Source organism: Colletotrichum costaricense (assembly GCF_030867565.1).
Source record: "Colletotrichum costaricense strain IMI 309622 chromosome Unknown Scaffold_5.1, whole genome shotgun sequence".
In the NCBI taxonomy this organism is placed as follows: Eukaryota; Fungi; Ascomycota; class Sordariomycetes; order Glomerellales; family Glomerellaceae; genus Colletotrichum; species Colletotrichum costaricense.
The window spans coordinates 369,850-383,633 of NW_026848234.1; the positions used below are offsets into that span (position 1 = coordinate 369,850).

At 52.6% G+C, this 13,784-nt stretch overlaps 6 protein-coding genes across 6 annotated transcripts; 3 read left to right on the forward strand and 3 right to left on the reverse strand.

Annotated features, from left to right (window-relative positions):
• Positions 1-352: 352 nt before the first annotated feature.
• CCOS01_05232 (uncharacterized protein) lies at positions 353-765 on the forward strand (the record flags this gene model as incomplete). Its single annotated transcript, XM_060453412.1, has 2 exons — positions 353-416; positions 578-765. 2 exons carry the CDS (start codon positions 353-355, stop codon positions 763-765), a joined length of 252 nt encoding a protein of 83 aa, XP_060315184.1.
• Positions 766-3,772: 3,007 nt separating this feature from the next.
• CCOS01_05233 (trypsin) lies at positions 3,773-5,135 on the reverse strand (the record flags this gene model as incomplete). Its single annotated transcript, XM_060453413.1, has 2 exons — positions 3,773-4,966; positions 5,046-5,135. The coding sequence occupies 2 exons, from the start codon at positions 5,133-5,135 to the stop codon at positions 3,773-3,775; spliced, it is 1,284 nt and encodes a 427-aa protein (XP_060315185.1).
• Positions 5,136-8,681: 3,546 nt separating this feature from the next.
• CCOS01_05234 (uncharacterized protein) lies at positions 8,682-9,234 on the forward strand (the record flags this gene model as incomplete). Its single annotated transcript, XM_060453414.1, has 2 exons — positions 8,682-8,879; positions 8,968-9,234. 2 exons carry the CDS (start codon positions 8,682-8,684, stop codon positions 9,232-9,234), a joined length of 465 nt encoding a protein of 154 aa, XP_060315186.1.
• A 1,041-nt stretch (positions 9,235-10,275) lies between these two features.
• On the reverse strand, positions 10,276-10,584 carry CCOS01_05235 (uncharacterized protein; the record flags this gene model as incomplete). The annotated part of the gene is made up of 1 exon (XM_060453415.1): positions 10,276-10,584. The coding sequence occupies one exon, from the start codon at positions 10,582-10,584 to the stop codon at positions 10,276-10,278; it is 309 nt and encodes a 102-aa protein (XP_060315187.1).
• A 92-nt stretch (positions 10,585-10,676) lies between these two features.
• On the reverse strand, positions 10,677-10,802 carry CCOS01_05236 (uncharacterized protein; the record flags this gene model as incomplete). The annotated part of the gene is made up of 1 exon (XM_060453416.1): positions 10,677-10,802. One exon carries the CDS (start codon positions 10,800-10,802, stop codon positions 10,677-10,679), a length of 126 nt encoding a protein of 41 aa, XP_060315188.1.
• Positions 10,803-12,277: 1,475 nt separating this feature from the next.
• CCOS01_05237 (short chain dehydrogenase) lies at positions 12,278-13,228 on the forward strand (the record flags this gene model as incomplete). Its single annotated transcript, XM_060453417.1, has 2 exons — positions 12,278-12,495; positions 12,622-13,228. 2 exons carry the CDS (start codon positions 12,278-12,280, stop codon positions 13,226-13,228), a joined length of 825 nt encoding a protein of 274 aa, XP_060315189.1.
• Positions 13,229-13,784: the final 556 nt, after the last annotated feature.

A 13,784-nucleotide genomic window follows, 5' to 3' on the forward strand; every position in this document is an offset into this window, starting at 1 on the left:
GCGCCACACCATAACGCTCCTCCTGAACCTCAGGAACACCAGACTCTCTTAAGCTCCCTTCCAGCGCTTTCCCCAACGTCCATGCGCAATGCACAACTCTGGCATCGGTGTTCCGCCTTCGCTATTTACGGCCACCCGTTTGATGGGGGAGAGGGTAGGCAAGCCTTGGAACTACCCCATTGCTTCTAACCTGGCGTAGCTAGGCCTTCAGAGTGCTGCCAAATCTAGCTCTCTGGCGTCTCTGCTGCTTGCCGTTGATTCAGCCAGAGGGCGCCAGAGTGCTATTGGCAGCCACAAGGTGACTCGCCGGATAATCACCGTAAGTCAGGCTCACACACTTAGTGCTATGCAAATGAAGCAGGGGTATCGAACCGTTGATAGGGCGCGGGGTGGTGGCGAGCTTGAGAAGAAGAAGCGTTCGTAGACGCGCCTCTGTGACACCAGAAACACACCACACGTGGTCACGCCTTCAAATCAAGACAGCCAAGTCTTGACTGCAGGCGTCTTAGTCGCCACAGATGTTTTTTTTATTTGCTTCGTAGTTGTATGAGGCATGGCCTGATGTTTCAACAACCAGGAAACATCCGCTGGCCTCTCCAGATTACCGGATGCCTGGACCTGGACCGGGGATCTAGACGGGCGAACGCGTCGCCACGTGCCCAGACCTTTCCGAAGCAGCTTGTGCAGCTTCTCTCGTCTTTCGCCGTCGCAGTAGAGGAGATGCATAGCATGGAAGGACAATGCTGTGCCTTTTTACTGCGCTGAGAGTGTCCCGATGCATGATGCGGCCGCCTTGAGGGAAACTCCGGACGACCTGATCACGGCCTGCCCCTCTTGTCGGATATGCCTTCTTCGGCGAGGCACATGAACCTGGTAACACCGACAGAGTGGCTCTTTAGGACCAGCGGCCAGGGTTCATCTGAATGGAACAACCACATCGCTATCTCAGATGACGCGTTCTCTTCCGTACGCCATTGAAGAATGGCTACGGATGACTGCTTCCCTTAACATCTTTCAAATTCAACAGGCAAGAATATTGCCACGCGCACCTCGATTTGGCCATGAACATCGACTGTTGTCCTGATGATGCATTCAGTCAGTACTTCACCTCCGCCGCAACAGCTTATTTCCAGGGTCCACGTCGGACGTCACGTTTGACAGGACCACGAAGCCGGCCGCTGAGTTCGGTCTGCGGACAGTAACCCTTCAAGCCCTTCCCCATCTTGTGGGTCTGCCGAGCGGAGATCCGTGTCCTGGTTTGTGTACTGGTTCGGACGATGGCCCTCACAGAACGGCCCCGAGTTGTTTAGCTACACCATTTTGAGGAAGGGGCTGACAAGCACGATTAGCATCGAAACAAGCCAAGGCATACGGCTTCCATTCCTTTTCTTGATCAGCTATCAGCCGTAGAAGCACACAGATCTTTACCAAATTACGGAATGTGGCGCGCAACGCCATGCTGCTTCTATTTGAGTTCTCCGGGTCTGGCGCAAGGCTGAGTTCTATCTCTAGATTGACCTTCTATTATCGTCCAACAGCGTGTGAGAAACAGCTCGGTGGCGGCCAAACTCCCACGGCATGTGGGCTTTCACACCAGGTCTAGATCGATCGAGAACCTCGGGGGTGATGGCTTTGGCTCTCGGGCAGGTAACCGTGCGTCCTGGGGAAGGCGAGAGAGACCATCGAAAGGAAGAACTAGGTGTCTTCTGCCAGAGTCTTGACATTCTCTACTCTGTAATGCCTTCCATGACAAGAATCAATGTCACAGTTGAACGAGTACGTCGGAAGAGCCTCTCAGGGCGTCGGTTGAGCCAAGTCAACCTCCAAGACCTTCCAGCCGGCTTCAGTCTCCTGCCACCGGATGCCGAGATATCCACGGCGTCTGAGCAAAACTGGAGGCAGGTCTGCGCGGTTCCCCGTCGATCCTCTTCCTAGATAGCATGGCCCTATGACTGGTCTGTAGACTGGAAGAAACCCCGGCCGAGTGGCCGCCTGCTGAAAGTTGCAGGCTCCAGATGAATGGGAGGGGGGCTGCGAAGGCGAAGACGCACCGACGAAATTCGAGTCCTCTTCGACTGCTAGGGCGTTCGAGATTTCTTAGCCCGGCTGCGAGCTTAGTGTCGGCGAAAATCCCAGCAAGAGCTCAAGTTCCTGCATAATTACGCAGCAGCAGAAGCAAACGGCGGGGTCGGATGCATTGCAGGAACTCCCCAATGTGTCGATGTGCGTACGCAGGTCCGAAAGGGCTGCATCCCAGCAATGATCCGTAGATGTATGTAGTGAACAGGACATTTGGGGCTCGAACACCTCACAGGGAATGCCAATGGTCGCCTTGGTAGAAGGCTCTTTGCTTGGCCCGTGGCTGGGTGCTCCTTCTGATGTTTCTCAAGAGAGCCAAGGCTGCTGGTGCAGTACTCTCGGGGTTCGTAGCTCGCTGGTGAAGCCAAGATGCCGAGCAAAGCTGTGTGCGATATCAATCCATTGCGTGGCCGTTTCAGCTGTCGGTCGAGAATTCGTAAGCCGAATAGACTATCACATTCCATGTCTATGGTTAAGCTCGCGGCCGGCAGCGTCTTTCTGCCCTCGAACATTTGATATGCCAGACTTCTCCCGTGTTATCGTCACTGTCACTGAAGAACCTAGGAGACAAAAGCCTTCTCATCCTACATATAGAGATGCACTTCTTGATGCATCTCTTTATTCTTGGTCCGTCCAATGTTTCCAGAAGTCACCCGTTGATGAGCGGACCATGGACACTCCCCTCGCCTCCCCAAGCTGTTGAGAGCCGTCGTAATATGCCTCCATGTCGATCAACTGGATGCATCAAGATGAAGCGTACATCATGCAAAGCACTACGTTGAACGCTCTCCATTGCCTCTGACTGTGGCTCAAGCGGCAATGAGTGCAAGACTGGAACAAGACTTTAATTCAGTCTCTCAATCTCTTTGGTCAGACCTGTCGAACTGTTGAGGTCAGGATCTAATCTCCAACGTTTAGATTGAAGTGAATGAGAAAGCCTTGCCATCCGATCATGTCTATCGAGAGCTGTGGCGAGACGTCAAGTCGGTCCACAGTATGGGACACCTGACTGAGCCGTGCGAGCCATGGAAGAGCCTGGCACTGCACTGGCACTACCTTGCCTCTCGCTTTCGCATGACGTTAGGATTCGAAGGAACGAGGCTTTCTCATGCTGCCACAAGCGTATAGAGATACAGTGATCTCGGCGCGGTCTCATAACCGGTGGTCGTCAAAATTCGAGAGGGTGAGCAACCGATCTGCGTTGCCATTCTGGCTCCCGGCCACTTGGTGGCAAAACTTCTTGCCTGCCTATTACTTGCAGTACGAATTTGGAAAACATCATGCTTCTGCATCCTGCAGGCTTCGACGCATCTTCAACGAGCAGGGCCGAGAGAGTTTTGACTTTTCTTAGACAGAGTTTGGGCACACAGAACCAGCCACATGAATGACCAGCCACTCGGATGTGGCTGTGGGGTCAGATATCAACTCTGCATGGAAGGCGTGACGAGCAAACTTAACAATCACTCACATGCATTCAAAGCATACTACTTACAGTTTGGAAACTCATTCACAATAGCGGTTGTTAGGGGCGAAATATTTCTTGCAGATGGTAAATATATTTTCCCTATCGGAAGGCATCATGCTTTCATGTCCTCATACTCATCTCTCTACATACAGAAGGGGTCCAAAATATACTCAAAAGAATAAAATCAGCTCAGGTGCTGCTACCGAAGGCCGCGAGATGATTGATTGTCTAAGCACGGACAAGGGTGAGGCCGTAGGTGGACAGGATCTCGTTGACCGGCTGGAAGTAGGTGGTACCGCCGGAAGTGCAGTCGCCGGAACCTCCTGAGGTGACACCCTGGGCCTGGGCGCCAGAGTAGAAAGAACCACCAGAGTCACCGGGCTCGGCGCAGACACTGGTGCGGGTAAGACCGGTGACACGTCCCTCGGAGTAGTTGACAGTGGCACCGAGGGCGCCGACGGTACCGCAGAAGACACCGGTGGTGGAGCCGGAGCGGCAGATGGAGGCGCCGACAGCGGAGGCGGTGGAGCCGGAGACGGGGAGGTCGCCACGTCCGTATCCGTCAATGTAGCCACGGAGGGTGGTTCCGGAGACGGTGCGGATGTAGGACATATCGGCAGAGCCGGGGAAGACGGAGCCAGAGAAGGTTCCGAGGGAGGCACCAGCGGAGGTGGTGGCAGTGTCGCCGGCGCTACCGCAGTGACCGGCGGAAACGAAACCGGTGGTGACGGAGAAACCGATGGAGCAACGAGCGGCACGGTTGATGAGGTAGGCATCACCACCGAGGACGGTGGCGAAGGTGGAGGGCATCGACGCAACGGTGCGGACCTCGAACTCGCCGGCGGCGAGACCGACCTCCTTGGCGAGGGACTCGGCGGTAGCGGTGCTGCCGGCAAGGGACTCGATGACGAGCTTGTTGGCGGCGACATCGACGAAGTAAGAAGCGATGCCAGAAGAGGCGGAGGCCTCGTCGCGGCGGGCGGGGGCCTCGATGTCAATGGCATCGAGAGCGGCCTTGGCCTCCTCGAGCTTGGAGAGGGGGTTGGCGAGGATGACGGGGGTGGCACCGGCGGAGGTGACATCGGCGACAAGGGCCTCGTCAGTGACACCGACCTTGAGGGTGGTGCCGTCCTCGGAGATCCAGGCACCGGCGAAGCCAGCAGAGCCCTTGAGGGACTCGACGACATCGGCGGAGCGGTGCTCGAAGGCGACGCGCTTGGTGGCAGCCTCGGCATCCAGACCGAAGTCGCGCTTCATGGCGGCCAGGATCTTGGGGTGAAGGCTGGTCGCGGCCGAGGTGGGGGCACCGTAGGCGATGGGCAGGACCATGGCCAGGAAACCGAGGAACTTGGTGAGCTCCATGATTGGCGTTCTGAAGAGGTAGACAACGGGGTGGATGGGAAGTGAGGTGAGTCTAGGAGGCTGCTGAAGAGTCAGATGAGTCTAGAGTGCTGATCAAAAAAAGCTTCCAGATTGAACGACAAGATGCAAACTTATATACTAGTCTTGGCTCAAGGATCGTGACGAGAATCATGGTCTTGTTGTTTGCTAACTTGCTACTCAAGATGGAGTCCTCCATCGCCCCAGCCATCGTGGAACTCCTCCTTCCCAATTCGCCTCCAAGCCGGCCTGTGATGTTATCGTAAGTTTCCTTGATTCCAGCTGGGCCTTCCTCAACAGGCACATCAGAAGACAATGGGCCCGCGATGTGACCGCAGACTTCCAAGAGATCAGCGGAACTTCCTCACTAGGCACTTCGGACGACATCTGCACTGCGATGTCACCGCAGGTTTCCCCGGTATCAACAGGGCGTTCCACAAGGAGCTCTCGAAAAGATATCCGCCCTGCGATGTCACTGCAGCCATGATATCACCAGAGCTCCCGCCGCCTTCCTCAAAAGGCACTTGAGAAGGGAGCTACCCCGCGAAGTGCTAGCAGTGTTAGTCGGGTGAGTCCTTCAAGGTGTCTTCGGAGGCTACCGCCTACCCCGCGATGCGATGGTATACGCATAGCTAAATAGGAAGGAGTGCAAGATCCTCAAGATAGGAATCAGGTTGGGCGTGTTGGGGGCAACGGTTGGGGAGCACGGGAGCTGTTAGCCTGCTCAGCAATAAGGTGCAGGATCTCTTGGCCCGGCACTGGGTCTCGCCAACTCACGCCTCTCACGCTTGTTTAAGTTTGGCATTATGCTTAAATGAGGTGCAGATCATCGGCTTCGGAGCGGCTGTATCTTCAGATTCGGAAGGCCAACGGGAACATGCTCGCCCGCATCGGAGATGTACAGCGCCGGACGGCCAGGCGACTAAGTAATTCGCCCATGAGGCTTTCGGTCGGCCCTCTTTTCGGGAAGGTAGCATGATGGCTTACAGACCCGAGCGTATTAGGAAGGCCAAGAGGGGGCCGCGGAGGACGGAGGTAGGCCGTGGAAACATCAAGTGCGGGTGTGAGATCGTGGTCCCAACCCATGTATCGAGGAAACGACTGGGAGATGAATGGCAGGCGTTGAACAACTGGTGTCTTGGCGCGGCAATTCTCCACCTCTTAGAGGTTTGCCGGCGCATCCAACCTATCAAGCGCTGCTACCCTACTATCTCTTGGCGTCTGACGAGCAGCTCGCTTGCTGGGGAGGATGCTCTTTTGGTCAGGCGACTGGCGCTTAGAAACTTAATCTCGAGTACCTGGATGGATCGAAGACATATGCAGAGTTGTCGACTATGAGTGCCGTGGGCAGTTGCAGAAGACAAGAAGTAATAGCTGTGGTGTTGATGCTTAGCCACAACAGCTACCTACACCCGTGGGACCCGGCATATGCCCAGCTTCGTAGACGGCCCGTTCCGGACAATAAGCAGAGAAATCCTCCGAGGGCACAGCAGAAGCACGTAATGTTGCAAGAAGAAACGCTTGTAAAGATAGATGCTTCAATTTCAAAGGATGCTGTTCAGTTGTCTCTCTCATAGAGAATCGTTGACAACGAGGAATGTAAGTGCGACATCGTGTTACTGAGGGATGCGGGGGTAATCCGAGAGAGTAATGAGCAACGGCCTTTGCTACGTCCGGCCTTGCAGAATCCTGCACGGACCTTGCGGAGTCTGGCGACAAACCGAAATTTGGCTGCGACGAAATGGCAAGAAGTGGAAGGTTGGCAAATGCTGTTTGTTTTGTGGATGAATCGATGAATGGGGAAGCTGTGAGTTATATCAAAAGTGGGCAGATATCAACTCTTGGCATTCCCTTTGTTGACGAATTGGCATCAGAGGATTCTTCCTTTTTATGATGCTACTGTAGTACAGAGTAAGTAATCAATAACACCTCACGTCACATGTCTGGAAATCCCACATGCAGTTCTCAGCAATGCCAACACTTTTGAGACCTAAATTGCATTATTTGGATAATTCGCCTCCGCGATAAGCGCAAAGTGGCTGGATAGCTTCAATCATCAGGTTATCATCAGATTCATTATCGGGCTACTAAACTATAGTACTCACCCTTGGCCTTCACGTCCACTCTCGAGCGACTTGAATTTGCCGGTATGCGAGAGTCGATTCTCTGATACTGCTATGTAATGACTGCGGTGTGATGGTATAGATTCCTACCCGCTTCCAGAGCTTCCTCATTAGGGAGGCCTTCGGGCGACCAGCCTTTCCAACGGCGATGACAACTTGACAGACATTGTCATCCGACTCACCCGACATGGGTATTCGTCGCCGCCATTTCCAAGCCTCACTCTCTTAGACGTTGTCGAAGGTCTTGCTGCACGCCAAATCAATTCCCTCAAACACCTGGTAACACGGCGTCGACTGCGTTCTGGAACGACAGCAGACAGAGGGATTGCAGAGGACTCTCGACCGTGATGTGGGCGTGAAGTCGGTTTCTATTTCCGAGTGACGCTCGGAGCAGAGCCAAGAGCGCCTCGCCCCCATCTCTCCGTCTTGGCGATAATCAACCGAGAATGGAACTTTGGGGAAATAGTGGCGTCGCGTAGCGTTATTCGACGGGAGCAAAAGGGAAATTGAGTGGTGGCTGCAGGAGTTTCAGGGCAACAGACGGCGCCAAGTTTCCCCTTGGCCCGCCCCTGTCCTTCGCATCTGGGCAGTACAGTAATAGTGGGCACGTGCGCGACTGGAAATGTTCCAGACTCTTATATCCATCACGGCTTCAGCGACGGAACTTCCCTCTCGGTAACTAACGGTAGATGGCTTTGAGCGGGCAGTGAGTGAGACGTACCGGAACCTCTGAGGTGGTTCTTGAGAAATCTAGGCCTAGTTCTGAAACTATTCTTCATGTAGAAATGGACTGGTGAAAGAGTGATCCAAATGATGCTGAGACCTTGTCAGCCACTTTGTGGCAAATGCGGAGGCTTGATTCGTATGTGCTTGTTCTGTGGCACTATATCCCACATCTCCTCATGAGATGTGACCACATCAATCAGTACAGTTCATAAAGCTCTGATCCTATATGTTTCAATCTAATGGGAGTAAAAGGTGAGATGTCATAGCATGAGTTGGTCGCCAGCCCACATGACAGAGACAACAACAGGGAATTGAAATATGCAAGCTTTGCAGATCTCTGGACGACTTCTGCCTACGCCCTTACATTTGTCTTACAGGTGCCTATTCTCGATAGAATAAGGAGAAAGATAATCGAGAAGTCAATGGTGTATAAGTAACACAATTCAAGTGATTCTTAATGAAAATGCAGTTTCATGTGAACACTCTTAGTTAGTAAGAGCTTCATATTGGTCAAGAAAGCTTTCTATGGATATTCAAGGCTGAATACAAGATCTCAAGGCTGTAGGGGCTGAGGAGGGATTCCATGTCGGATTTCTAGAAATACAATGTTGCCAGGCGTGAATGTCATTGAAGCTTCTAGACAACTCATGCTTGAAATAAATCTTTCTAGTACAACATATCGAAAAGTACTTATTCGAATATAAGTAAGTAGATGCTAAATAGCCGAATTGAACATCATCTGACAGTCAATCCTGATACATTATCGACTTACACATAAGTCACGCGGAATTCCAAACAACGTCCTAAATTGTCCCCTCAATTATATTCAGTTCAGAATTGTATCATAATTTACGCCCAACCTCCGCCAAGTAACCTTCAGCTTCTAGACAGCCAACCGGCCAGAAGCAATGATAGAAAAAACCGAGCAGTCGCCATGTTCCGAAGATGGTCATCAAATCATCGTGGTCCCCTCTGAGCCGTCTCCCGCGTACTCAATGTCATCTACGCCATGGCGTGACCCTGAGCCCGGCGAAGCGCCTTGGAAGAGTCAGTCATGGGCAGGAGATATCCGAGATCTCGAAGATCAACTGAAAGAACTCCAAGCGGTAACTTGAAACCTAAGCCTTCCCCAGTCCCCGCCTGTGGAACTCGGAATTTTGTAAAGCGCACTTACTAACGTACAAATGTGTAAAGGAATACGAAGGGTACGTTGCTCGTGCTCAGGAATACGTGCTGATGCAGATGGAGGAGATGGAGAGGTTGGCCAAGGAAATCCGGCATCTCCATCAGGAACTGGACACCGCGAAAAAGGTCAATGACATCGAGAAGATGCAGCGCCAGAACGCGTTGACTCTTATTGATGCCGCTAAGCGGGAACTTGGCGTTCCCACCAGCAACTACAACTCCAAGACGTCATTCATGAGGGTACTGGCTACATTGGGCTTTTCTCGCCGTGAGTGATCTTGTCAAAAGAAAGATGTTTGGTACGGAGAAGGGAATGCGGGTCGGGTAGGCGCCAATATCTGCGTGATAGTTATATTTTGATATTCCTGGAATTAGACGATGGCCTATTGCTCGATCATAAAACCCGAACTTTGTGACCACGTGAGAACGTCATGCATATCCATAGGTAAATCAGATACAAGATCTGTTTTTCCAGCATCTGAACTTTTCATGTTGGGCACCTGGCGGTAACAGCATCTCCATTGATGCCCTCACGTAGGCCACGCGAATAGGCTTCGAATACTACTTGGGGAAAGCTGGACAATCACCAGACGAACCTATCCATCATCTTGTCACGGCATGTATTACCCAGTCCCTCTCATTAAGAACGACAAAATCGCCGAAAGACTACAGCCTATGTTGAGCGAGGCTTACGCTGAATAGGCGGCTGGGCTGGTTCTGTTTATCGACAACGAATAGCTGCAACTTCTACTGCAATATTCCATCATCACTTGTGTTGTGAGGGAAAGGAGGAACCTTGCGGCGGGCTTGGGACATGTGTTCCGCGAGACCAAGTCGCTATTCTCCACCCCTGTGCCTATTATTGTTTTCGAAGGTACTTGTAGTTAGTTGCAAGACACTTTTTCATTGTGATACAAGCGTTATTGTTTGTGTGTCTAAAAGGCAAGTAATGCCACCAAGTAGTTACCAACTTGAGGCAGCGGATCACTTTCAGTCTCTCTAGTTCTCAACCTTCTACACGTTACCTTACCTATGCCTTCTTTAACGTCTTGGGTATCTACCTCATTACGATCCTCCTTTTCTCACCGGCCTGCTTGACCATCGCCAACCACCCTTCTACTTTGCGACTTGATCCAGTGCCGCTCTACTCAATTTCTTCCGATGTACACGCGCGCCATCCAATCCTGGCTGCACAGGTTCGTTGGATGACCACGGGGGCGCAGTGTAGCCCTCCAAATGACGGCCATAGCCTTTGCGAAAGCGGTTTGGTCCACAGACGTCGTCGTCTGCGTCGAATACCTCATAGCCCGGCTCGTACTAGTCGGGTTGCTCCGCCACCAGCCTTCTTCGGTGGGCTCGCTCAACTTTCAGGTAGTTCTCCGGGTTGATCTCGTAAGGCGGGTACTTGGGGTCAAGAATCCGCGTGTAGAAGGCGACAGGGTCGTCACGGAAATAGTAGCCGGCCATCATGTCATCCCAACCGGCCCACCAATTCTCGTCTATTCTCTCCGGTGACTCCAGATGAAGGATTGTGACAGTTTCCAGACGCTCCATGTGACGTAGCTCTGAGCAATAGTTGTAGTAGAACAACTCGCAGTCTGTTCCAAGAATGATGACCTTGCGCATCGTCGGACATTCAGCTTGGCGTGAAAGCGCTGGAGATGCGTCCGAGATTCGAGGCAGGTGTGAAGTAGGGGAGGCGACGGCGCAGATGATGGCTAGGGGCACTGCCTGTAGGCAGGTGGTTCTTCGCCGTACACAATCTGGCGGGGTTCCATGGCAAGTTCCCAGATGCGTCGACGCACTTCGAGGGGGAGCAGGGGAAAGCAGTCAAAAGTGGGCATCGTGGACCGCTACGAGCCAGATATGGGTTACCGTGGAGGCTCCAATCTGATTGGGAGAATAAGCTAGAGGCGCAAAGGTGGTGATTGTTGGAAGAGTGAAGTTGGATTTTCCCCCTCTGTCTCCATAGACGGCCCAGTGATATATAGATCTATGGGTCTGACTGCGCCGCACACAGCTAACTTCCCAAGCCGGTTAGCAATACTGGCCAGGAACACGTCCAACATACGCTCAACTTGGCTTGAGACTACCAGTCGATGGAGCTTAAATCATCTTCAATCCTCGAAGCCGGATGCTCTCATTGTGGTTCAGTCCCGGGTTATAAACAGAGCCCCTCAAATGAGTATCGTATTCCCTCTATTCTTATTAGTCCATGTTTCTAAGCCGGCTCTAGTTTCCTTGCGATCGCCACTCCCCTTTCTGAGACCTTTTTCACATTGCAGCAGTTTTCTTGCAATCTTACTTGACCATTGTCAGATGCTTTTCGATTGTCATTACCACTCCACTTATGTCAAGTATCGCCTTGGGCCACTTGTTGAGCAGCCCATATTTGGTTCCTACTGGGATATAAAAGGCGAGGCCTGAATCGATTAACACGCAGCTGGCTTGCCATGCCCCTAGACTTGACGGCCGTAAACTGCTCCCTGCCGCATAACTTGGAGTGATCACCACTCCCTGCCAGTATTGCTACCCATACTTGATCATCGAACTTATAGTGTTTCTTGTGTTCTCGCCCTGTTTTCACACCTACATCCAGTTATAAATACCTCAGAGAACGTAATCAGTGAAGGTGTACATCTCTCAACAGAGCTTTCCATCGTCGTTTTTCCATTCGCACTTGCCCACTCACTCATCTTGATCAGAGGAATCATATCAGCTTGTACAATAGCCCTCTCTCTTCACCGTTGTGATCGTCCCCTACTTTCTTCACATTGGCTGCAACAGATACACCAACGTGAGCAAATAGTGAACCAAGGCGGAAGTATACACCTCAATGACAATCGCCTACTCAAGTCATTCAGCTCCATTAACAACCGTCCGATCGACACAAGCCTTGAGCAACAACATCAGATGGAGAGCAAACACCCCCATCGACCGATCTCCAACATATCAAACAGCCCCCACTGATATCCGCCTGCACGGAACCTCCTCTATCAACGTCACATCGTCCCGAGTATCATCGCTCAAAGAAAAGCCGACTGCACCCCCGCTCATATCTTCCGGCCCCACCGGATCCGCGATCGCGGAAGCAGGGGGAACGTAACAATGACCCTCACACCTCAGACACCCTATCACATCGGCTCAAGATCGGCTCGACCACCACCCCGCAACAAGCTCGACGTTCACCATTATTTCGATCAGAGGGATCGAAAGCTCAATACACCTCCCAGCCTCGCAACAAGAAAGCCAGACTCACAACTCACCAGCCCTCCAAAAGCTCAACCACCGAAGCGCACACACAACCACCACAATCACAATGCCCTTCCCCTCCAAAACAGCCCTCATCACAGGCGCGACATCCGGCATAGGCCTCGCCCTCGCCGAGCGCCTAATCGCAAACGGCACCTTGGTCATCGCCGTCGGCCGCCGCGAAGACCGCCTCGACGCCCTCGTCTCCGCCCACGGCGCCGATAAAGTCGCCGCCGAGCCGTTTGATATCGCCGACCTCGCGGCCCTGCCGGCGTGGGTCGAGAAGTGAGTTTACCTCGTCTCTACATCCTCTCCGTCATGAAAGCACGGCAACGTCACCAGAGATACCTCAACTGCCAGCCCCCTCCATCCCACATATCGACAACATGCTAAAACTAATAAACCTTCCAGAATAACATCAACCCACCCAACCCTAGACACAATCATCCTCAACGCAGGCATCCAGCGCAGCATAGACTTCACTTCCCCCTCCACAATCTCCCTCCCCTCCGTCTCAGCAGAGCTAATAACAAACTACCTCGCCCCAATCCACCTCATCACCCACTTCCTCCCACACCTCCAATCTCTCAACACCAGCATCAGCACCGCTCGAACAACGGCATCCATAATCCTCGTCTCCTCGGGCCTAGCCCTCGTCCCGATCCCCCGCTGCCCAAACTACTGCGCCACCAAATCCGCCCTCCACTCCCTCGCCTGGTCCCTCCGCGCCCAGCTGCAGTCGAGCCCGTCCTCCGCCCACGTCCGCGTCATCGAGGTCGTCCCGCCCGCCGTGCAGACGGAGCTGCACTCCCAGCAGCCGGACCTGGTCGCGGCGGGCCAGACCAACTTTGGTATGCCTCTGGAAGAGTTCACCGACGAGACCTGGGCCGCGCTCGAGAAGGGGGAGGAGGATGAAATCATCGTTGGGCCGGCCAAGAATTTTGCTCACGTCGAGACGGACAAGAAAAAGATGTTTGACAAGATGGCGGAATCATTCAAGTCGGGCAACAAAGCATAGACTAAATAGGGTTACGCACCGTACACCTTGGTTATAATCAATCACTTGGCGCTGTTAATATGGACAAAACAAATGTTGGGCATCAATCTGTATTGTGCCTATTGCTATGCTAACTACGTTCCTGTCCTGTCAGCCGCCATCATCATGATCGTCGGGGCGACTTTCCAGCCAGCGCCGACGAAACGACTGCGAATTTGTGTTTGCTTTAGATGTAGAGAATTCCCACGAGGACCTTAAAGAGAAAATGAAAAGCAAGCGTCTCACGTCGTCCGGGCTCATCCGATTCCATCTCAGGAAATTTTTCCGAGTCCCGTCGCGCAGAACCAAAGTTCCATGTTCACTTGAGAAGAAAGAAACCCAAGCTTGGCCCAAATCTTTCCTTACTCCACTGCCCCAATGGTATATCTTTCTCTCGATCCGTCCAGCTCCAAGACTGTTGTGAGTCTGTGAGGTGTTGCTTGTCCAGAGCCATGCGAGGAATATCAGTAGCGAGAGGCTGTCGATAATCCCATGACTTGGTTAAGAATGTAAAAGAAGTGAAAATGAATTTGTGAGT